Source organism: Lucilia cuprina, chromosome 6 (assembly GCF_022045245.1).
Source record: "Lucilia cuprina isolate Lc7/37 chromosome 6, ASM2204524v1, whole genome shotgun sequence".
NCBI classification, from domain to species: Eukaryota; Metazoa; Arthropoda; class Insecta; order Diptera; family Calliphoridae; genus Lucilia; species Lucilia cuprina.
Window position 1 is genome coordinate 45,688,402 of NC_060954.1, and position 23,837 is coordinate 45,712,238.

The 23,837-nt window shown below is 31.1% G+C and overlaps 4 protein-coding genes across 4 annotated transcripts; 2 read left to right on the forward strand and 2 right to left on the reverse strand.

The window, feature by feature from the left end:
- Positions 1-1,315: 1,315 nt before the first annotated feature.
- LOC111680706 (protein O-glucosyltransferase 2-like) lies at positions 1,316-3,315 on the reverse strand. The gene is made up of 4 exons (XM_023442409.2): positions 3,054-3,315; positions 2,068-2,986; positions 1,700-2,005; positions 1,316-1,630 (listed from the first exon to the last, which is right to left on the reverse strand). The coding sequence occupies exons 1-4, from the start codon at positions 3,236-3,238 to the stop codon at positions 1,520-1,522; spliced, it is 1,521 nt and encodes a 506-aa protein (XP_023298177.2). The 5' UTR covers positions 3,239-3,315; the 3' UTR covers positions 1,316-1,519.
- Positions 3,316-3,615: 300 nt separating this feature from the next.
- On the forward strand, positions 3,616-5,078 carry LOC111680701 (nuclear pore glycoprotein p62). The gene has a single exon (XM_023442403.2). The coding sequence runs from the start codon at positions 3,736-3,738 to the stop codon at positions 4,999-5,001; it is 1,266 nt and encodes a 421-aa protein (XP_023298171.2). The 5' UTR covers positions 3,616-3,735; the 3' UTR covers positions 5,002-5,078.
- Position 5,079: 1 nt separating this feature from the next.
- On the reverse strand, positions 5,080-6,872 carry LOC111680699 (U3 small nucleolar RNA-associated protein 18 homolog). The gene has a single exon (XM_023442402.2). It carries the CDS (start codon positions 6,700-6,702, stop codon positions 5,134-5,136), a length of 1,569 nt encoding a protein of 522 aa, XP_023298170.2. The 5' UTR covers positions 6,703-6,872; the 3' UTR covers positions 5,080-5,133.
- A 1,386-nt stretch (positions 6,873-8,258) lies between these two features.
- On the forward strand, positions 8,259-23,163 carry LOC111680709 (kinesin heavy chain). Its single transcript, XM_023442413.2, has 4 exons — positions 8,259-9,157; positions 20,141-20,600; positions 20,670-22,549; positions 22,622-23,163. The coding sequence occupies exons 1-4, from the start codon at positions 9,011-9,013 to the stop codon at positions 23,057-23,059; spliced, it is 2,925 nt and encodes a 974-aa protein (XP_023298181.1). The 5' UTR covers positions 8,259-9,010; the 3' UTR covers positions 23,060-23,163.
- The last annotated feature ends 674 nt before the right edge of the window (positions 23,164-23,837 follow it).

Here is a 23,837-nt window from a genome sequence, read left to right on the forward strand (position 1 = left end):
GTCTATAGTCTTGACTATAGAATAGTCTATAGTCTTGACTATAGATCTATAGTCTATAGTCTTGACTATAGAATAGTCTATAGTCTTGACTATAGAATAGTCTATAGTCTTGACTATAGAATAGTCTATAGTCTTGAATATAGAATAGTCTATAGCCTCGACTATTGAATAGTCTATAGCCTTAACTATAGAATAGTCTATAGCCTTAACTATAGAATAGTCTATAGCCTCGACTATTGAATAGTCTATAGCCTTAACTATAGAATAGTCTATAGTCTTAACTATAGAATAGTCTATAGTCTTGACTATAGAATAGTCTATAGTCTTGACTATTGAATAGTCTATAGCCTTCACTATAGAATAGTCTCGACTATAGAATTGTCTATATTCTCGACTATAGAATAGTCTATAGCTTCGACTATAGAATAGTATATAACTTCGACTATAGAATAGTCTATAGTCTCGACTATAGAATAGTCTATAGTTTCGACTATAGAATAGTCTATAGTCTCGACTTTCGAATAGTCTATAGTCGAGACCATAGAATAGTATATAGTCTCGACTATAGAATAGTCTATAGTCACGATTATAGAGACTCCATAGTCTCAACCATTAAAATCTATAAGCCCAACAAAAGAATACAAACGATGTCAAACTGAAAGAAACTCTTTTAATTGGAATTATTGTTAAAATGTTTCTACTTTGTGCTTTAGTTTTTTTGTTGTTTAATAAGTATATATGTATCTTTCAATTAAAGTATTTAATTATCACAGTATATATCATTTTAATTTACTATAAATTATTTCACATTTTCGTTGTTTTTGTTTTATATTTTAACGTTATTTTGTTTTCTTTTAAAAACATTTAATTTTTTTAACTAAATCCTAATGTTTCAATCGTTTTGTTTTTTCTCTAATGTAAATAATTTTTCTTAATTGCATGTTCTTTAAAAAAAAAAAACATTTTTTCTTTTAAAAATCTAAAAAAAAAGAAAAACATAAATTGTATAAAATTCATAAAACATAAATTATAAATGAAAAAAACTCAACAACAAAAATAAAACAAATAATTAGTAGTTAAATTTGTATAAAAAGAAATCCGTAAAACAAATTAGTATTCTTAAGAGATTTTGTAGTAAAAATATAAAGAGAGGTTATTAAATAAAAATCAAATAAAAAATAAATATAAAATAATAAAGAAAAATAGTTTTATTAAAGGTTTAAGACGTCTTCACTCCTTTTAAAACATTTAAAGATTAACAAAGTTGTCCTGAATGATGCAAAGTTATTGTTTATTCGGAATAAAACATTGTTTAATTAAAAGTTTTATTTTACATTTGTTTCTTTTATTGTATAATAATAAAAAAGTTCTATGAGATTCTTGTAAACATTTACTTATTACACTTAAGATGCGGAGGACTAAGGGTGGGGTGCAAATTATATTTTTAAATTGTTGTTGTTTTTGTTTTTCTAATGACTGTTTGTGGGTGCTTAATTAATTGCCTTCAATAATGCAAAATTTAAAGTTCATCTTTAACATGTGTATCCTTGCAGGAGCAAGCATTCTTTTCTCTAACTCTTTCCATGTCAGGCAAAACATTTATGGGTGATACCAAACGTTGACTCCATTCCTATCGAACAAAACAAAAATTATTAAAATTATTTTAAATTAATTTAGAAAAAACATACAAAAAACATACTTTAAATAAAGCCATATGATAACAATATATATTCCTGGGCAGTAAATTGTTTACAGCAAATTCTCTAGATTTTTTAGCAATTTCTTGAACTAGTTTTTGATTCTTTTCCTCCTTGGCCCATTCGATGTTATCGATTAAATCACTTAAATCACGTTTAACTGGTATATAGTGTTGATAGGGCTGTAGTTTACCATAGAAATGCTCATAATAGGGTGAAGTTTGTTTAAAAACTACAGAACCTCCAGCCAAGAGATAAGGTAAACGATATGAGGCTACTGTACCATCGATGTTTAATTGATATTTGTACTAAAATTGTATATGAAATCAGTAAATCAAGTTAATTCCAATCAATTCTTTGTTTGAATTACCTTAAAAAACTCCATAAAACTTATATGATCCACTCTGGGACCGTATTTTTGTTCCTCATCGCGAAAGAAGAAAAAATTCGTTATGGCAGCATCTATTAGATCGGGCCGCTGTCTGGCTAAATCGATTAAATCCAAACGTTCGCGTCTAGAATCACGACCACGCCAAAATAATTTATCAATTTTATCGTCCCATAAATATTTACTACGCTGCACCGATAACATATCCAAGGTAACACGTTCCATAATGCCCAAAGTGGATTCGGTAATATCGTAGGTGGGTAAAACAATATCATGTGAATCATTACTACCAGACCATGAGAATATGGGATAGGGTCCAGATGTTCTCTGCTGACCACCCTTTTTCGATAAAGGCCAATCGCCGAGATTCAAAAAGAATTCCATATCGGGCAATTGTACCACACGACCCAAAGCCAATAGTGTGGCGTCCATAAACATTTTAAAGCCATCATATTTGCCATAACATTTACGCCAAATTTGCTGATCCTTAACAATGTAATGACACAGAGAAATGCTTTCGGGTTGATTGTAACGTTTGACAAGATTATCACGTATTAAACTAAAGTTAACACGCTTAAAGGAATGTAAATCAGAGACAATTTGTTCTTCTTGGGAGGCAGATTTGCATTCATTATTAATCATCCATAGATTAAGTTCGGTGGGACAATAGCATTTCTCCGAATACACACGATTCCATATATAGTAAGGTGATTTGGCTACATGTGAACCATTATAACGCACATGTATCTCTACATTGTCACACCAATTGTCAATGATTTTGTAGCGTGCCCAAAACGTGCCATCCCCACGGTCAATAACATCCACTTGAGACCTGCAGCGGCCATGGGCTGAGTTGCCCACAATTTGCACTTCAAAACTCAAAGGTGGCGATTCGTCAAACCTAGTTTAAGAAATAATACTTTTATTCATTATCAAAATATCTTAAATTTTTTATTAATTTATCATACAGTACGCCCTCCGGTGTACTGGCATGTATGAAAAAGTATCTAGCCGGCAAAACAACTTCATCCGGTTTTAGACCATGTCCATGTATGAGAGTTTCTTTAGCACCCACTAAATCATGTTTTCTAGCCTCAATAAGTACCAGCCAACTTATAAATAATATAAGTAAATTAATTAAAACTTTTAACATAATTCATTTAAATTATTTGTACTATTTCGCAAAGTTAATTTATGAGCGGTGAAAAAATGTTTTTTTTTTTGCAAATGTCAAATATGTATTTACCGCAGCTGTTGTTTTGTAAACAACGATTTAAGGGAAATTTTTATTAATGTTGCCAACTGTGTAAATAATATGTTGGGAAATTTTAATTTTTCTAATTTAATATGAGTACAAGAGAAATCTTAGTTCTCTTGCAATCGTGAGTGTAAAATTATGAATTTTTTATTAAAAATATTTGTTTAATTAATAAAACAAACACATTAAAAAGTGTATATATAATAAACGTTAGCATCACTGCACTAATTTTTTATATTTAATCTGGCAATACCGTTAAGATATGAAGCGTTAACTGTTCTTTGTGAATTCTTCAACTTAAAAGAAGAAGAAATATTGTGTTTGCTTCGCAAAGTAAAAATAAGTTTAATAAAGTTAGAAATTCGCACATTTTTTACCAATAAAAAAACACAATGAGTTTTCAATTACCTGGAACAAATACCCCTGCAACTGGTGGCTTCTCCTTTGGGGCACCCAACACTTCAGCAACAGCAGCACAACCCGCTGCAGCTGCTGCCAAACCGGGTGGTTTCTCATTTGGCGCCACAGGCGGTGGTGATGCTGGGTCCAAACCTTTAGGATTTGGGTTTGGAGCAACTGCTACTCCGGCCGCTAGCACATCAGCACCGGCGGCTGCCACCGCTACACCAACATTCGGTTTAGGCGGTGGTGCTGCTACTACAGGTTTTGGATTTGGAGCTGCAACATCAGCCGCAGCTACCACTACTACAGCGGCTGCCCAACCAGCTGCCCCCTCATTCGGTTTAACATCCACAGCTACTTCACAGTCTGGTGGTACGAGTTTTGGTTTTGGTGCCACAACACCAGCGGCAACATCTGCCTCTGCTGCCGCTACAGCTGCTACTACTAGTACAACATCAGCTGCGGCAACTTCTGCAGCTCCCTTGGCTAGCGGTTTTTCAGCTTTTGCAGCGCCAGCAGCAACTACCTCTACGGCAGCAGTAACCTCGTCAGCAACATCATCATTGACCGTTCCAGCATCTTCGGCAGCCACAACAACAGCCCCGGCCACCACAGGTTTTGCTAGTTTAACAACCGCAACAAAAACTACAGATTCCTCCTCAATGCCACCGAACGCCTCCCAATTGTCCTACAACCAGCTAGAGGAACACATTAACAAATGGACCCTGGAATTAGAGGATCAAGAAAAAGTATTTACCGATCAGGCCACCCAAATAAATGCCTGGGATAAAATTCTCATTAGCAACAATCAAAAAATTCTCGATTTAAATGATGCCGTACAAAAGGTGAAATCCGATCAACAGACTTTGGAGCAAGAACTTGAGTTTATAGCCACACAACACAAGGAATTGGAGGAAAGTATTATGCCGTTACAAAAAGAATTCATGAAAATACCACAGGTAGATGTCGAACGTTCCCAGACCTATTTAATGGTAGAGAATCTAGATACACAATTGAAACAAATGTCCGAGGATCTTAAGGAGATTATTGATAATTTGAATGAATCGAATAAATGCCAGGATAACTCGGATCCCATTATACAAATAGGCAAAATTCTCAATGCTCACATGAGTTCATTGCAATGGATTGAACAGAGTACATCTTCCATTGGCAATAAATTGGAAGATATAACAAAAATGCATGAAACCTTTAAAAGGGACTCGGAAAGATCTTTTCGATCGGCTTATTATAATTAAGTAAATGTTAATATGAAATCAAATGTTTTTTGTGAAGAACTTTTTAATTTTATTAAAATAAAATATATTTTCTTTAACTTTTTGTTTTCCTTTTACAAAAGGAATTTTTTTATTTACAAAAATATAAAATGTTTAATAATTTTGAAAATGCTTAATTCTATACAAAGGACATTTTTTATTAGAGCCTAAAGCAAAATAGGCCGAATGCGGTGAGAACTCTAAAGTGCGAACATGTTCCAATTTTGGCATATTTCCCGGAAAATTGGCGAAAACCGTAGCCGAAGGGAAGTGAGCTATTTTCACGGCATCTTTACAGTAACTCGAACAGTATCCCAACAGCTCGGATGAGTGATTAAAGCGCACACAACTAATGCCTGTAGTTAAGTTCAAAAAGGTTTTCACAGGTTGAGGTGATGACGATAGCATTACCTTGTCGAAATCATAAACATTAACAACACCCTCTCGACTGCCCGTGGCCAAAAGTCTTTGATTGGGAGACAAATCCATAGCATTGCCCACTATACAGCCATCGTCGATGAACTTGTGTTCAAGTCTCTGCTGACGCATCGAAAATACATTAATATTTGATGATTTACCACTCACAATAAGCCTCTGCGAGTCGCCAGTGAAGCACAACGATGCTACTTGGTCATTTTGTTTTAAGGTGCGTATAAGCTCAAATGTTTTGGCTTCGTAAATATGTATCTCGCCGCAGATGCCAGCGGCTACTAGATAACGACCACAAGGCGATATCTGGAAATTACATAAATTTCCAAAATCTTGACTCCATCTGAAGCAGGTCTCTTTAGCATTCATTAAATCGTACAAGTAGGCATGCCGTGTAACTGAACCAAAAATGGCCTTAGTGCCACAGGGCAATAGTCTGGCACAACGTATGGGAAAGTTGGGAAAGTGTATATTGTGTAGTTTATCGTTTTGGGTACCATCAATGGCATAAATAGTGGCTATACCACGATCACCCGTTACCAAAGCAGCCGTACTAGTGGGATGAAATTGTATGCTAGTGATAACCCCTTCTCCATAGGTGGCACGATTTAAATCTTTCATTCGTTTCATATTCAGATGGCCAGGGGTTAAAACACTTTCTGCTGGTTTATTCAGAAAACCAACAGTGCGTAACAAATTATCGTCTTCATCGCCACTGTCCTGCTTCTCTTTTTCATCCAAGGAAGCCCATTTAGGTTGGTTGACAATGCGGGTAAAACGAGAAGTTAAATGTTCTTTGTAAGATTTATCCATTTTTAAATGATCCAATGGACCAGTACGTTTTGTTTCTTTTTTCACTTCACCCAATTGTATTTCCTCATCGTCCGCATCTGTCCACACAGGTTTACGTTTAACGGCTTTTCTTTTATCACCTTCATTTGTGTCATTTTTCTCCCCACCATCACTACCTTCATTATCAGGTTCTTTTTCCGTAGTGGCTTTATGTTTGGAAACTTTTGTAACTGCCTTTTCCAGATTTTTTATTAGCTTAGTTTTATCGCCAAATATAACTTTATCCATGGGAACTCCTGTATTTTTAACGTCAACGTCATCTTGTTCACTGGTTTTTGTGTTGTCTTCTTCAGGGGATACTTGCTGTTGTTCTTCTTTCTCATCTTCCTCCTCTTTGCTGCGATATTCAGCAATAAGTTCGTTTAACTCCTGCATATCATCACTTAATTCGTCGTCACTCATTTTTTAATTTTTTATTTAATATATCGTTAAATTATTTAAAACAGACAAATATTTTTGCGTATAAAAAAAACAACACGTGCAGCTATATTTTAACTTTTGTTTTGAAAGATGGGAGCTGTCAAATTTTTTCTAGTCAGCTGTATGTAAACAACTCATCTTGCCAGATTAAAGAAAAAGTACTAAAAAAACGCTGAATATTAGTAACCGAATTTATCCAAATTATACAGGGGGAATATATTAATTATATAGTGTTATGAATGTTGTTAGTTTAAGACAGCTCAATTTTGCGTAAGTTTTTTTTATAATTCAACCTACATATGTAATGTTATCAATGCGTATTTGCCGAAGTAAATATATATCTACTTGGTGTATTACCAAATATTTCCCCATTTTGTAAAGAATGCTTTCAACTCTCTAATTATGTAATGTTTTTGTAATAGAACTAGATTTTTTTGGTTAAGTTTCTAACATAATGGGCACGGTTACTTAACAAGGTACCAGCACTTTATATGGAGTTTGACAAACGTGCGGTTTTAACCTATGTATAAAAAATTGTAAACAATAATCAGTTGGGCTAGTAACATCATCTTATATTCAGTACACCCTGATAATGGCAAAACATATAAAGATTTGTTGAGAATAGTCTTACGAGACTTTGTGATCAAACTGCACAAAAAAGTGCAGTTGGGTATAGTGGACCTATATACATACATAAGGATCATCACACACTTGCCCACAACTGCCTTATCTAACATATTTAAAATTTTACAGGAGATGCAAAAACTATATAGTAAAGTTTGTTTTAATCAATGCGATTTATTTGAAGTAAATAAACAAATTGTTTAATAGTGAAACTTATAATTTGTTATGATAGTTGACAATAGCGTATATAAAAATCGATAAAGTATTAAAATTCCCCTTTTCTATATTCTCATTACATTCGGGCTTCACATGCTTAATTTCATTTTGAAGAACGAAAAAGTTTTAAAAAGTTCCCTTTTATATGTTCTCACTTACTCCGGTCTGTACATACTTAATTTCGTGTTTTTAGGTTCAATATTATAGAAAATTCAAAATTAATTTTAAAGAAAATTAAGAAAGTATCTGTGCAGAACGAAAAAGTACCGAAAAAATCTCCTTATTATTAATTTCATGTTTCGATTTCAATATCATAGAAAACTCGAAAAGTACCAGTTGGGTGCAAAAAAAAAGTACATAAATACAGTTTTTATCCGTTTATTCCCTAAAGGGACCGAATTTTAATAAAATACGAGACACTTGTCCGCTTATTTTTAAATGAACGACTATAAGCTTTAAATTGTTTTTGTATCTTTTATAGTTTTTTTAATTTTTTCCATCCCTGCATAATTTCTCACACAACTTTTGTGCTTGCTCTATTTTATTGTTATAAATTATATACAAAATCCCACTTTTTATTTCTCGGATTCCGTTTTTATGTAAAACCTTTGGAAATTAAACGTATTTGATACTTAGCCGGCTTACAGTCGATTTTAAGCCGCCGCCGATATTTTTAGTGTTGGCCGTCTTCGCTGTTAATGTTTATCGACGCAGGGATCTGACTCAGATTCGGTTGTCATTGGACGAGTCATAGTGAAAATTTTTATATTTTTTAAGAAAAATAAATAATTAAAAAATTTATAAAATTTTCCTAATACCAAAAAACAGTAAACATTTATTTAATTGATGCAATTAAATAAAATCTCTATTAATTTCATAGAAAATTAAAAAAGAGGTTTTCTTCTATTCAGCAATTTTTTCGCATATTAAATATGAATAGGTGTGCGTGAGTGAGTGTATATGTGTGAGAGTGTGTGCAAATGATGAGCAATTTTTCTTACTGCATGACAGGCCATTCCCAAAACGATTTTCCAATTGATTAATGCGTTAAAGAAAAAAATATACATAATTTTCTTGAAATAAATTAAAAAACGTGTTATAAATTAAAAAATAATATATATATTAAAGAAAAAAGAAATAATATTAAAAAATACCTGCAACAAATTTTTCGTTAGGAGTTATAGAAAAAAAAAATACGAACGAAGAATTACCTTTGTATTCGTGAAAACTGTTCGTCTTGCTGTTACGTTGACTCCAATATTGTGCAAAAAAAGATAATAAAAATTAGGCTCTGCTGCTGTTTTTATGCATAACTACATTTGGCAAGAGTAAATCGAAACAATATTGCACTTTACTTAAAAATATTAACTAAAAATAATACTTATTTGGTGCTTAATTGTGCTTCATTTTAAAAATTGTGAAATATAATTGAAAAAATTATCTTAACAAAATGTCTGCTGAACGTGAAATACCAGCAGAGGATAGTATTAAAGTCGTCTGTCGTTTTCGTCCACTAAACGATAGCGAAGAAAAAGCCGGTTCAAAATTTGTTGTTAAATTTCCCAATAGCAGCGAAGAAAATTGCCTTTCTATTGCGGTAAGTTTTTCTTTTTTTTAATTCATCTTTATTAAAAACATATATTTTTATAAAAGAAAATACTTTTTTTTTCGCTGTAGTTGTGTGTATTTATTTTGGGGTTAGGTTTAATTGTCAGATGACGTCATTTTGTCCATAACCCCCCTTTTTGTATTCTTTCATTTCCATTATACTACACTCTCAATATATACAAAACAAAATGTAGCAGTGAGGAGAAACCTCGTCTACAACAATACATTTAAATAGCCAACAATAACAAATAAAATTAATGTCAATAATAAAGTGTTGCCATTTTGTTATAACGAAGAAAACAACAACAATCATAATAACAAAACTACAAACAAGTATACTTTCATTGGAACTTAAAAACAACAACCCCCAATAGTATAACACAACAACAAATAGTTTTTATTGGTAGGGATCAAACAACAAAATGTAGGAGCAAAGCAAAATATGTAAAAACAAAAAGAAAATATAGGTATAAAAGTAACAAAAAACGACAGGTATATTGAACTTAATTAAAATGAGAGTTTAGTTGTAGGTCCTATCAAATACAAAAAAAAGAAGTATCCATTATGGAAATTAATAATGATTTAAAGTGCAAAATTTGTTTTTTTTTTGTATTAACGTCTGTTTGAACGTTGACATTTTTCGTGGGCTTTAAAGCTAACTATTTGTGTAGGTCTCATATAGTTGGGCTTGACTATAACCCAATTGTGATCAGAGTATTAGTCAGGTCCACATTCTGAGTTGATTAAGCTTTTAGTGTCAATAATATATATCACTTTGTCCTCCATATAACCGATTTCTTAAAAAATCTCTTTGTTGTCAAAAAATTGTTTAAATATTTTATCATTATGTTACAAAAGAACTTAAATACCTGATTTTAAAAACAAGTAAGAGTGCTATATTCGGCTGTGCCGAATCTTATATACGCTACATCATAGTGTATTTTAAACATATTAGTTTTATAAATTTTAAATTTTTCCCATCTACATTATTATTACACCAAAAGAAAAACAAAATGAACAACAACGCTAAACGAAATAAAAACAAAATTCACAAGGCATCTAAAACAACAGACATCTAAACACACATAACGAAAAACACAGAAAAACAAAAACAAAATAACGCATTAAAACCAACCGACTTCCAAATATACGAACAGAATTTACAAAAACAAAATACACAACTCAATGACGCCAACAGCATCCAAACATAAAAAAATACACAGCTGAATGAAACTAAATACATCTACACACGCACATGTACATCTTTATCCAATTCACAGTGTTGTTGTTGTTGCTTTTTTAACAAATCATGAAAAAATGTGGCTTTTTTGATGAAATTTTCAAGGGTTGTCTCGAATTTTTGCTCATATCTTCATTATTTATAGACCGATTTTGCTGATTTTAAATAGCGATCTTCTAGAAAGCATGTCTAACTGAATTATTGATGATTCGGATCTCGCCGATATCTGGGGACCACTAAAAACTGATTTCAACAAACACACAGACAGACGGACAGACAGACGGTAATAGCTTAATCGACTCCGCTACCTATAAGGACTCGGAATATATATACTTTATAGGGTCGGAAAATTATATTGTAGAAATTACAAACGGAATGACAAACTTCTATATAACCTTCTCACGAAGGTGAAGGGTATAATAATCCAGTTTATCATATGGTTGTCTTTGTCCTCGTTTTTAAAATTTAATTATTTTAATAACTCAATACAATTAATTAACGACTTTTAAATATTCTTTGGAATTTAACTCACAATTAAGTAATATTTTAAATACGACTGAACTGGGAATAAAATGATATACATATTATGTATAAGTAGATTAATTTTTACATACAGAAGTATGTACATATGTGCACATAAACTTATCATATATCTTTAAACCATCTTAATTAGACTATTTCTCGATTAACAAATAAGTCTCATATGTATGTATAATGACTCATGAATATTTCTCTAATACTTAACCACCATTTCCATAACATTTTTCAAAACTACATACGTGTATAAAGTGTTTTGAACTAATTGTGAATATTTGTAGATGTCGATGGACGTGCATTTCTAAAGTTTTAATTATTTACTTTAGTTTAAATTTCAATAAATTGTATGTCTATATAAGTATGTCTAGTTATGTATGCTTTTTGTTCAAGGAAAACTTAGATTTTTCTCATTGAATGTTAAGTACAAATAACGGTTCATTATACCCTACATTCACTATAGTGGGGAGGGTATTATACGTTTGTGCTGATGTTTGTAACATACAAAAATATTGGTCCAATACTCACCTTAAAGTATACCAATCGATTCAGAATAATTTTTTGAGTCGATTAAGACATGTCCGTCCGTCCGCCTAGCTGGCTGTCCATGTAAACCTTGTGCACAAGGTACAGGCCGTAATTTTCAAGATAATTTGATGAAATTTGGACCAATCATGTTTTTTGGTACAGGGACGAAGCATATTGAAAATGGTTTAAATCGGTCTATTTCTTCACCTAGCCCCCATACAACCGTACCTCCCGATTTGAACTATTTATGCCATAATTATGTCAAATATTCTATTATATCTCTAAAAATTGGCACAAATAAGTTTTACATAAGTATAAATGACACTGCAGACTTTCGTAAAGATCGGCTCTTATTTGACCATAGCCCCCATACAAACCCCCTTCAAAAAATGTCTTAAACGCCTAAAATTTACTTGTAACCATTTGTATGGCAATGAAACTTAACAAAACTAACTGTTATTTAAAAATATATCCTTTTCCCAAATTTACCGAGGATTGGCCCATATTTGACCTATATAAAGCCTCATTTAGAAATTTTATTTTTTTATCAATAAATTGCTTAAATATTTTGGAAAAATATTCAACATAAAAGTTTCTTTATAAAAAGTAAAAATTTTAAAAATATACTCATGGTGTAGGGTATTATAAGGTCGGCCATGCCCGACTATACGTTACTACTTGTTTTAAATTAATATGGGGAACTGTATACATTCGTTAAATAAAGTCTTTAATAGAACTGCAATTGTAAAGTATAAAAAGTTTAAAACTTATAATAAATATTAGAATCATTTTGGTTATGAGTAATCTAGATAATGTAGTTATTTAATACATTACCTGGTAATGAGTGGTCATTATCAATAACATTATTTCAGTTTTTTGAATATGACTTGTAGCCAATTATTTAGAGAATTAGTCTAATTATCTAAAGCATCTATCCAACGTTTGTTCTTCGAATCATATTTGATATCAGTATTTCTTTCTAAACGTTTACACTTTTATGTAAAAACTATTTCTAAAAATACTGTAAAATAACTTGTAAATGAAGCATAATAATAAATTCAAAAACTAACTGTAGAGCCAGGCTTAAGCCTGAGAAAGTTTGGTAAGCACATTTGTAACTAGTTATATTTTTAATCTCGTCGAACAAAAATAACTAGTTATTCACCCCAAAGTAAGTACTTCTACATTGCTTCAATATTACTTGCCTGCTTACGGGGTAAGTAAAGTTTTTCATGGGAAGGTCTAGTTTGTGGAGTGGAGTATTATATATAATATTAGACCAAAGACTGGATTGTAAGCAAATCAAACTCTGAATTATTGACTCGACTATAATCGACTATAAGCTGTCGAATGAATTCTAAACTGTAATATTGTTGAACTAAAATCAAGAATATTGCCTGGTCTATAGCGGTTGAACTAGAAAACAAATTTGTAGCTACCGAAGGCGCCCAACAAGACACTTCAAAATAGTGCAGACATTTCCATACCTGTGGTAGAGTATTGGTACGTGGGTGTTCTTTTTTTAAGTTGATTTAACGTGATATTTCTATATCACTTTTGTTGTTGTTTTATCATCAATAAAAAGATATAAGTGCGTGTGCCACAACCACAGCATTGCTGCAGCACATTTTTCAACATCATATGAATCATATCTAAATATGTAAACAAATTTCATTCTCACAACATATTGATTTTTAGAGCAGGTTTTTCAGATAAATATAATTTACATTCATTGTTTAAACCTAGTTGAATATATGTTTTGTGTTTTTCAGCAAACAGTAACGTTACTTATTATCTTAGATTAACTAAGGGCGAGTTTTTCTGATAAAGGTAATCTTCATTCTTTGGTTAAACCTGGTTTAATATATGTTTCGTGTTTTTCAGTTATCAGTAAAGTTACATATCATCTTAGTTTAACTGAGTGTTATTGGCCTATTAAACTCAAGTTATAAATGAAAAAACACAATTAACAAAAACAATGATTTCGGAAGAATAAAAACTTAATATTTTAAGTAAATTGCAATTTTCTGGTTTGTTTTGTTTTATTTATTATTTTTTAAATGATTATTTAACAATTTTCCAAAATTTTACATTGTATTATTTGCAAAAACAGCTGTTCATTGTTTATGTTTTTGAGTGAAAAGTTGGCAATACTAACAAAGTTAACTGAGCTTAAATCTAAAACTGAAAAACACAATAATCGGTTAAAGTCCGCCTAAATTTGTTCCGAGTTTAATCTAACAGCAAGTTAAGCCTAGTTTAACTGAGGAGTAAGAAACCCGCCCTAAGTGTTTTAACACATTTAACAAAAACAATAAAACAATGAAATGAAAAAACAGCTGTTCATTGTTTTTGTTTTTTTGAGGTAAAAGTTGGCAATACTAACATGGTTAATTAAATTTAAATCCATAATTGAAAAACGCAATCATCGGTTAAAGTCCGCCGAAATTTGTTCCGAGTTTAATCTAACAGCAAGTTAAGCCTAGTTTAACTGAGTAGCAAAAACCCGTTCTCAGTCTATAATATTTATGATATAAACAAAAAAATATAGTAATAAAAACATAATTTTTTATAAAAATATCTTTTAGCATGTGATTATAATTTAGTTTATATTTAAAGATCCTTAAACAGAACTTTATACCCCTGCTAATATCGAGTTTTAAGTTCTTAATATTTTAAAGGAGATTTTTAATTTTATCATTTCTCAAATACTCAATGTAAAAACTAGAGTACATATGTATTCTTAAAACATTATTCATTTCATTCCCACACACTATAAATATATGTAAATGTAAATTTTTGCATTATATGTACATAAATACATACAAAACTTGTACATTTTCTTTAAACTTTCAAGTAGTACATTTGATGTCTTTAATATGGTATCACTTAAAATTTCTTGTTTTATTACATCCATAATAATCTATTTATAAAACAACTTCCATTTTGTTCTTATAAATCCAGTGCATTCCATAATGTACAATAAAAATGTCAGCACACATGTGTTTATAAAATTATGTGATATATTTTTACCACTAAAAAAGTAATACTAAGGGCGCGTTTCTTACTCATCAGTTAAACTAGGCTCAACTTGCTGTTAGATTAAACTCGGAACAAATTTTGGCGGGCTATAACCGATGATTGTGTTTTTCAGTTTTAGATTTAAGCTCAGTTAACTTTGTTAGTATTGCCAAGTTTTCAATCAAAAACATAAACAATAAACAGCTGTTTTTTGCAAACAATACTTTTGTAAAATGGAAAAATTTTTGGAAATATATTAAATAAACATTTAAAACAATAATAAATAAAACAAAACAAATCAGAAAATTGCAATTTACTTAAAATATTAAGTTTTTGTTCTTCCAAATTTGTTGTTATATTGTTTTTGTTAATTGTGTTTTCTCACTTATAACTTGAGTTTAATTGGCCAATTACACTTAGTTAAACTAAGATAATATGTAACTTTACTGATATCTGAAAAACACGAAACACATATTAAACCAAGTTTAACCAAAGAATGAAGATTATCTTGGTCTGAAAAACTCGCTCTTAAAATTGTAATAATTTAAAATAGATTTTATACAAATAATCTTCAAATAGAATAAAAGTATTCTTAGGGCGAGTTTTTCTGATAAAGATAATCTTCATTCTTTGGTTAAACCTGGTTTAATATATGTTTCGTGTTTTTTAGTTATCAGTAAAGTTACTTATTATCTTAGTTTAACTGAGTGTAATTGGTCAATTAAACTCTAGTTATAAGTGAGAAAACACAATTAACAAAAACAATAAAACAATGATTTCGGAAGAAAAAAAACTTAATATTTTAAGTAAATTGCAATTTTCTGAATTGGTTTGTTTTATTTATTAATGTTTTAAATGTTTATTTAAGATTTTTCCAAAATTTCCCATTTTACAAATTTATTGTTTGCAAAAAACAGCTGTTTATTGTTTATGTTTTTGAGTGAAAAGTTGGCAATACTAATAAAGTTAACTGAGCTTAAATTTAAAACTGAAAAACACAATTATCTGTTAAAGTCCGCCTAAATTTGCTCCGACTTTAATCTAACAGCAATTTAAGCCTAGTTTAACTTATAAAACTACTTGTACCCTACAGATTCTTTAAAATGTTACTTTCCTATCTGCGCAAAAAAAACACGTATATTTGTCTTTCTAACACTTTAATTATGATTGTTAAGAATTATACCTATAACATCATCGCTTAAAAAGTTTTTAGTTTATATTTAGCGTTCTATTATTTTCTCAATGTAATTGTTGATTTTGTATTTATTTTCTTTCTCTGTATAGCATTTTTCATTTTTGTTCTTTCTTCTCCATTATTCAGTCACAGACTATTTTCTCATTAATTATTTGCTAACTATTCTTAAAATAATGTGAAAACAAGAAATTATTGTAGTAGGTTGATTCTTCGTTGCTTTTTCATCTTTTGGCTTTTGGTTTTATTATTAGTGTAGTAGTTGTTGTTTTCGTTTTTTTTGTTTCATTTTTTTAATTTTGAAAGTTTTATAATAACATACTATTGAAATATGTTCATGCTATATATGTATGTATATATGTATAAGAGAGTTCTTAATATTTTTCATTATTCATCCATTTAGCCAGCAAAAGAAACATTCACACACACATATGTATGTACATTTCATTTTGACTTTGAAATCTGAATGCATGAATAATTGTTTTTCATTCTTCTCCAAAATCATATTCATTCTACTACAACAATGTATACGTTTATAAAATTTTTCAACTTATTATATTTATATTATATACAAGTGGATGAATGGATGGATGGTTGATGATGATGATGATGATGATGATGATGACGATGTGCTTCAGTTAGTAGAAAGAAAGATACGTAAAACTTAAGAACATGCTTTCATTAAATCATTTTACACTAGATAAGTGAACAACTTTTTTCTATTAAATTTTTAAATTTTGTTTTTTTTTTCTATAACTGCAGTGCATTGTTGTTATATGGGAGAACTGTTGGTATCATTTTTTTCTAGTTATAATATTTTTTAAAATAGCTAAGTAATTATAGAATGTTTAAATGTATTGTAGCTTGGTGTTAATAAATTATTTATTTCATTTTGTCTTATCAAAGAAATATGATCTAATTTGAGTGTAATTTGTCAAGAGCGTATATGATTCAGTTAATTTTGTGTTTATATATTTTATTCTTTTAATTATTTAAATTTTCTGGTATTGTTTTTCTCACATTGAAGAATTATCTGAAAAACAGATACATATATATAAAAAGATGTATAGATAGACAGACGGATAGATAGATAAATAGATAGATAGATAGATAGATAGATAGATAGATAGATAGATAGATAGATAGATAGATAGATAGAGAGATAGAGAGATAGATAGATAGATAGATAGATAGATAGATAGATAGATAGATAGATGGATGGATAGATAGATAGATAGATAGATAGATAGATAGATAGATAGATAGATAGATAGATAGATAGATAGATAGATAGATAGATAGATAGATAGATAGATAGATAGATAGATAGATAGATAGATAGATAGATAGATAGATAGATAGATAGATAGATAGATAGATAGATAGATAGATAGATAGATAGATAGATAGATAGATAGATAGATAGATAAATAGACAGATAGATAAATGGGTAGATAGATAGATAGATAGATAGATAGATAGATAGATAGATAGATAGATAGATAGATAGATAGATAGATAGATAGATAGATAGATAGATAGATAGATAGATAGATAGATAGATAGAGATAGATAGATAGATAGATAGATAGATAAATAGATAGATAGATAGATAGATAGATAGATAGATAGATAGATAGATAGATAGATAAATAGATAGATAGATAGATAGATAGATAGATAGATAGATAGATAGATAGATAGATAGATAGATAGATAGATAGATAGATAGATAGATAGATAGATAGATAGATAGATTGATAGATAGATAGATAGATAGATAGATTGATAGATAGATAGATAGATAGCTAGATAAATAGATAGATAGATAGATAGATAGATAGATAGATAGATAGATAGATAGATAGATAGATAGATAGATAGATAGATAGAAGTAGATAGATAGATAGATAGATAGATAGATAGATAGATAGATAGATAGATAGAGAGATAGATAGATAGATAGATAGATAGATAGATAGATAGATAGATAAATAGATAGATAGATAGATAGATAGATAGATAGATAGATAGATAGATAGATAGATAGATAGATCGATATATAAATTGTAAAAGAACAAATATTACACCTACAACTGTCTACGTTGTGGAAAATTTAAACAAAAAATTCCTGCGAAAATACGCAAACTGTTTAATTTGTAAAACTATTTGAGGCAACAAGCGACCACATTACGGGGGAAGAAGAAGAGAAAAATGTCCATTCTACATCGAAGCTCTTCAAAATCTAAGCAAACTCACATGAAATTGATTGAGCTAAATTTAAACCTAGTTTAACCCGCCCTTAGTGAATAAAATCATTTTTTAATTTTTTCCAAAATGAGTCAGCTATAACCCACGTACAACTGCTATCTGGTCAATATGGTGTTAAAACAATAGAACATATGATAAAAGAGGACAGAAAAGTTCTCAAGTAAATGAAATCTGTATATACATTTGTGATATACCTATTATTGCCTGGGTCATAGAATGGGCTTGCTCACATACAAATACTAGTGGAATCATATTACTAGAATCATTTAGTGTTCATGATTCAATTGAAATAGCTAAAGAATTGCAAGTTGAAACATTGCAACTCGTATCAAATGGTCAATCAGTGATATCTGAAAGTTCCCGAAAACGCCACGCCATTTAGTTTAAACACAAGCTCCTTTTACTATAAATGAATGATTTAACTAGATTTGAATTATCTGAGTAAATTGTTTGTCTTCCAAAAACACAACTCCTATAATATAAATTTTAAAATAGAAAATTTTATTAGAAAAATCAAAATGTCAAAATCTACCAGACATCCGCCGATTATATTTTTTATCAACTAATTTCTACTACTAGCTTTTATTATAAGGAAATCAATTTATACATTTTCTATATAAATACAACAAACATCATTAAAGAGCATTAACATTAACAATACCAATAAAATCAATTTCCAAAGTGTTAATGCACTTTCAAAGACTTTTTTGTTGAATGTTTGTTTATGCGAAAAATCTTGAATTTCTTAACATTGTGCTAAACGTATGATATGAGAAATCAAATATTCTATTCATTATAAAATAAATTGTTGATTTTCTAATGAAGCAGAAAAAAACGTCGTACAGTGGTTTAAAGGTATATAAGTAAAAACCAGAAATATGTATTTATTTAATAGATTGAATAACTTTTTAAAAGAACTTAATCTAAACCTTACCAATTGTTTAGTTGTTAAAATACAATTCGAATTTTTTCTATCTTTATTTCGATGTTTTTCTAAACTACTGTGCCAAGTAATTTAGGTTAAATACGTTTTCTAAGGTTGGTTTTTTCTTCTTTATTGTTTTTTTTTTTGATGTTCTATATCTCCCTTCAATCATTGTCAAACAGAAACTAACAACAATGATGATTATGTTTTTTATTTCGCTTTTCATTTTGGCTTAATGCCAAAAGCAATTTTATGCTTAAACCATGTAGAAATTGAAAAGAACATACCACCATCATCTTACCTTAAATACTACCTGTACAAGAAAGTAATAGAAATTTTGTTAAGAAAGAGAGCAAAAGACGTTTTACAAGCTAAATAATGAACAACTAGTTAAAGGAAATTCAAACACTTAATGGGAACAACATAAAGAAAGCAAAAATAATAAATCACAGAGCATAAAGGCTAAATGTGAATGGATTTTAAAATTGTTAAGAAAAGCTCCAAAAGCAAATAAAACTGAAAAAAGAATCTTTGGAATGAACTGAATTGGAACTGAACTAGAACTGAACTAGAACTGAACTAGAACTGAACTAGAACTGAACTAGAACTGAACTAGAACTGAACTAAAACTGAACTAGAACTGAACTAGAACTAGAACTGAACAAGAACTGAACTGGAACTGAACTAGAACTGAACTACAACTGAACTAGTACTAAACTAGAAATGAACTAGAACTAAACTAAAACTGATCTAGAACTGAACTAGAACTGAACTAGAACTAAACTAGAACTGAACTAGAACTGAACTAGAACTGAACTAGAACTGAACTAGAACTGAACTAGAACTGAACTAGAAGTGAACTAGAACTGAACTAGAACTAGAACTGAACAAGAACTGAACTGGAACTGAACTACAACTGAACTAGTACTAAACTAGAACTGAACTAGAAATGAACTAGAACTAAACTAAAACTGATCTAGAACTGAACTAGAACTGAACTAGAACTAAACTAGAACTGAACTAGAACTGAACTAGAACTGAACTAGAACTGAACTAGAACTAGAAGTGAACTAAAACACATTTAAAACTATAAGTTAAAGTAAATATCAATGAATATTTGAAATCAAATATATTCTTAATTCAATTCTCTTCTTCTTTTAAATGTTCAATCTTGATTCCATCAGAATTGTAAACAAATGCTAATAAGTTACAATTTTTTTAAAAATTCTAAATTTAAACATGTTTCTCTCTTCTTTTTTAGGGTAAAGTTTACCTCTTCGATAAAGTCTTCAAACCAAATGCATCCCAAGAGAAAGTATACAATGAAGCAGCTAAGTCGATTGTTACCGATGTCTTGGCCGGTTATAACGGCACAATATTTGCCTACGGTCAAACATCTTCGGGTAAAACACATACCATGGAAGGTGTTATTGGTGATTCGGTGAAGCAGGGTATCATACCGCGTATTGTCAATGACATTTTCAATCATATTTATACAATGGAAATGAATTTGGAATTCCATATTAAAGTGTCCTACTATGAAATCTATATGGATAAGATTCGTGATTTACTCGATGTTTCCAAGGTAAATTTGAGCGTGCATGAAGATAAGAATCGTGTGCCGTATGTAAAAGGTGCCACGGAGCGTTTTGTCTCATCGCCGGAAGATGTATTTGAGGTCATAGAGGAGGGTAAATCAAATCGTCATATTGCCGTTACAAGTAAGTTTTTTTGAAGGGTAAAAGGTCGCATTTAACTAACAAATTTTATATTTTTTTAATGATTTCCAGACATGAACGAACATTCGTCACGTTCTCATTCAGTATTCTTGATTAATGTCAAACAAGAGAATTTAGAAAATCAAAAGAAATTATCGGGTAAATTGTATTTGGTCGATTTGGCTGGTTCTGAAAAGGTATCGAAAACCGGTGCCGAAGGTACTGTCTTAGATGAGGCGAAAAATATTAACAAATCTTTGTCCGCGTTGGGTAATGTTATCTCTGCCTTGGCCGATGGCAATAAAACGCACATACCCTATCGTGACTCGAAATTGACACGTATTCTCCAAGAATCTTTGGGTGGTAATGCACGCACAACTATTGTTATTTGCTGTTCTCCTGCCAGTTTTAACGAAGCCGAAACTAAGTCTACACTTGAGTTTGGTCGCAGAGCCAAGACTGTCAAGAATGTTGTCTGTGTCAATGAAGAGCTGACGGCCGAAGAATGGAAACGTCGCTACGAAAAGGAGAAGGAAAAGAATGCTCGCCTCAAGGGTAAGGTGGAGAAACTTGAATTGGAATTGGCCCGCTGGCGTGCCGGTGAAACGGTTAATGCCGAGGAACAGGTCAATGTAGATGATGTCATGGAGGCCAGTACTCCCAATCTGGAGGTGGAACCTGTTGCTCCCGCTGCTACTACCGCTCCTGTGCCAGCAACACCTGCGGCCGGTCTTATGTTGGGCTCTATTAGTAGTGATGAACGTGCCCGTTTGGAGGCAGAACGTGAACGTCTGTACCAACAATTGGACGAGAAGGATGAGGAAATCAATCAACAAAGTCAATATGTTGAAAATCTCAAGGAACAAATCCTCGAGCAAGAAGAACTTATTGCCAATGCTCGTCGTGAGTATGAGGCTCTCCAATCGGAAATGGCACGCATCCAACAGGAGAACGAATCGGCCAAGGAAGAAGTCAAAGAAGTTTTGCAGGCCTTGGAAGAATTGGCTGTTAATTATGACCAAAAATCACAAGAAATCGATACCAAGAACAAGGATATCGACACCTTAAACGAAGAATTGCAGCAAAAGCAAACTTTGCTTAATACTACCACCGCTGACTTGCAACAACTTCGTGATATGTCGTCTCACCAAAAGAAACGCATCAACGAAATGTTGTCCAATTTATTGCGCGATTTGGCTGAAGTGGGTCAAGCCTTAGCGTCGGGCGATTCTGCCATGGATATGAAAATGAATAGCATACCTAGTGCCGGTGACAGTGGCAAGGTGGAAGAAGATTTCACTATGGCTCGTCTGTACATTAGCAAAATGAAAACCGAAGCCAAAAATATGGCTCAACGTTGCTCCAGCATGGAGACCCAACAGGTGGATTCAAATAAGAAACTTTCCGAATACGAAAAGGATCTCGGAGAGTACCGCCTACTTATCTCACAGCATGAGGCTCGCATGAAATCTCTACAGGAATCAATGCGTGAGGCTGAAAACAAGAAACGTGCTCTTGAAGAGCAAATCGATTCATTGCGCGAAGAGTGTGCTAAACTCAAGGCTGCCGAACATGTGTCCGCCGTCAATGCCGAGGAAAAACAAAAGGCCGAACAATTACGTTCCATGTTCGATTTACAAATGGACGAATTGCGTGAAGCTCACACTAAACAGGTGTCCGAATTGCGTGATGAAATCATTGCCAAGCAGCATGAAATGGATGAAATGAAGGATGTCCATCAGAAATTAATACTGGCACATCAACAAATGACGGCCGATTATGAGAAACTCAAGCAAGAAGAGGCTGATAAATCCAATAAATTACAAGAAATCATACTCACCAACGACAGACGTGAACAGGCACGCAAAGATTTGAAGGGTCTGGAAGATACAGTGGCCAAGGAATTGCAAACACTACACAATTTGAGAAAGTTGTTTGTACAAGATTTGCAAGTAAGTGTTTTTCGCGGAATAAATGTAAAATATTGGAATATTTGTTGACTATGTTGTTGTTGTGTGTTTTAGGTCCGTATCAAGAAAACCGTCATCAACGAAGACAGCGAAGAAGATGGTGGCTCACTGGCCCAAAAACAAAAAATTTCCTTCCTCGAGAACAATCTCGATCAACTCACCAAGGTACACAAGCAATTGGTGCGCGACAATGCCGATTTGCGTTGCGAATTACCCAAATTAGAGAAACGTTTGCGTACAACAATGGAACGTGTCAAGGCCCTGGAGACAGCGTTAAAAGAAGCCAAAGAAGGCGCTATGCGTGATCGTAAACGTTATCAATATGAAGTTGATCGTATTAAGGAAGCCGTACGACAAAAACATCTCGGACGTCGTGGTCCCCAAGCGCAAATTGCAAAACCCATACGTGCTGGTCAAGGTGCAATTGCAATACGTGGTGGTGCCGGCGCTAATCCCACACAAATGCCTCAAGCAAGTGCTGTTAGTTCGTAAAAAGATTAATTTGTAATTTTTACTACAATTAATATTATTATTTTTTATAATTTTCTCTTTTAATTTCTTTCTTTTTTTATATATATATATTATATCATATTCTATTTGAGATATTTTATCTCTCCTTCTATTGCTCTAATTTAAAAATATGTTTTTTTTTTCTTTAAATTTTTATTTTTTACTTTAAATTTGAATATGATAAAAAAGAAAAAAAAAAGAAAAAAACAAAACAAACCACGAAGAAGCATGATGAAGAAAAAACAATTGTAAAATGTTTAAAGAAATGCAAAAAAAAAAAAAACAAACAATTGATAATTGAAAATTTGTTTTTTTTAATAATTTGCAAATGAAACAATTTTCCATAAAACTGTTAGAAGACATTTCAATTACTTTGCATGTCAGTGAAATCATTTCCATATTATTCTAAAGACGATGGTATTTTTTTTTAAATGATTATTTAAATATTTTGTTTTTGTCAATGCTTCTTATAAAATTCTCTTAATTTAGTTAAACTGGTCTAAGCCAAGCGAAAAACCCAGATGATGATTTTTTTTTATATATAAACTAAAATTATTTTAATTATTTATTTACACAAGAAATTTAAAAAAAAAACCTTAAAAAATAATTTAATTTAAAAATAATTTTGCAAAAAAAAAAAAAAACTAAAAATGATTATATTTAAATACTATTATGAAGATTGAAAAAAAAGAACTTAAAAAAAACAAGCTTAATTAAGTAAACAATAAAAATAGTAACAAACAAAAAGTAATTAATATCT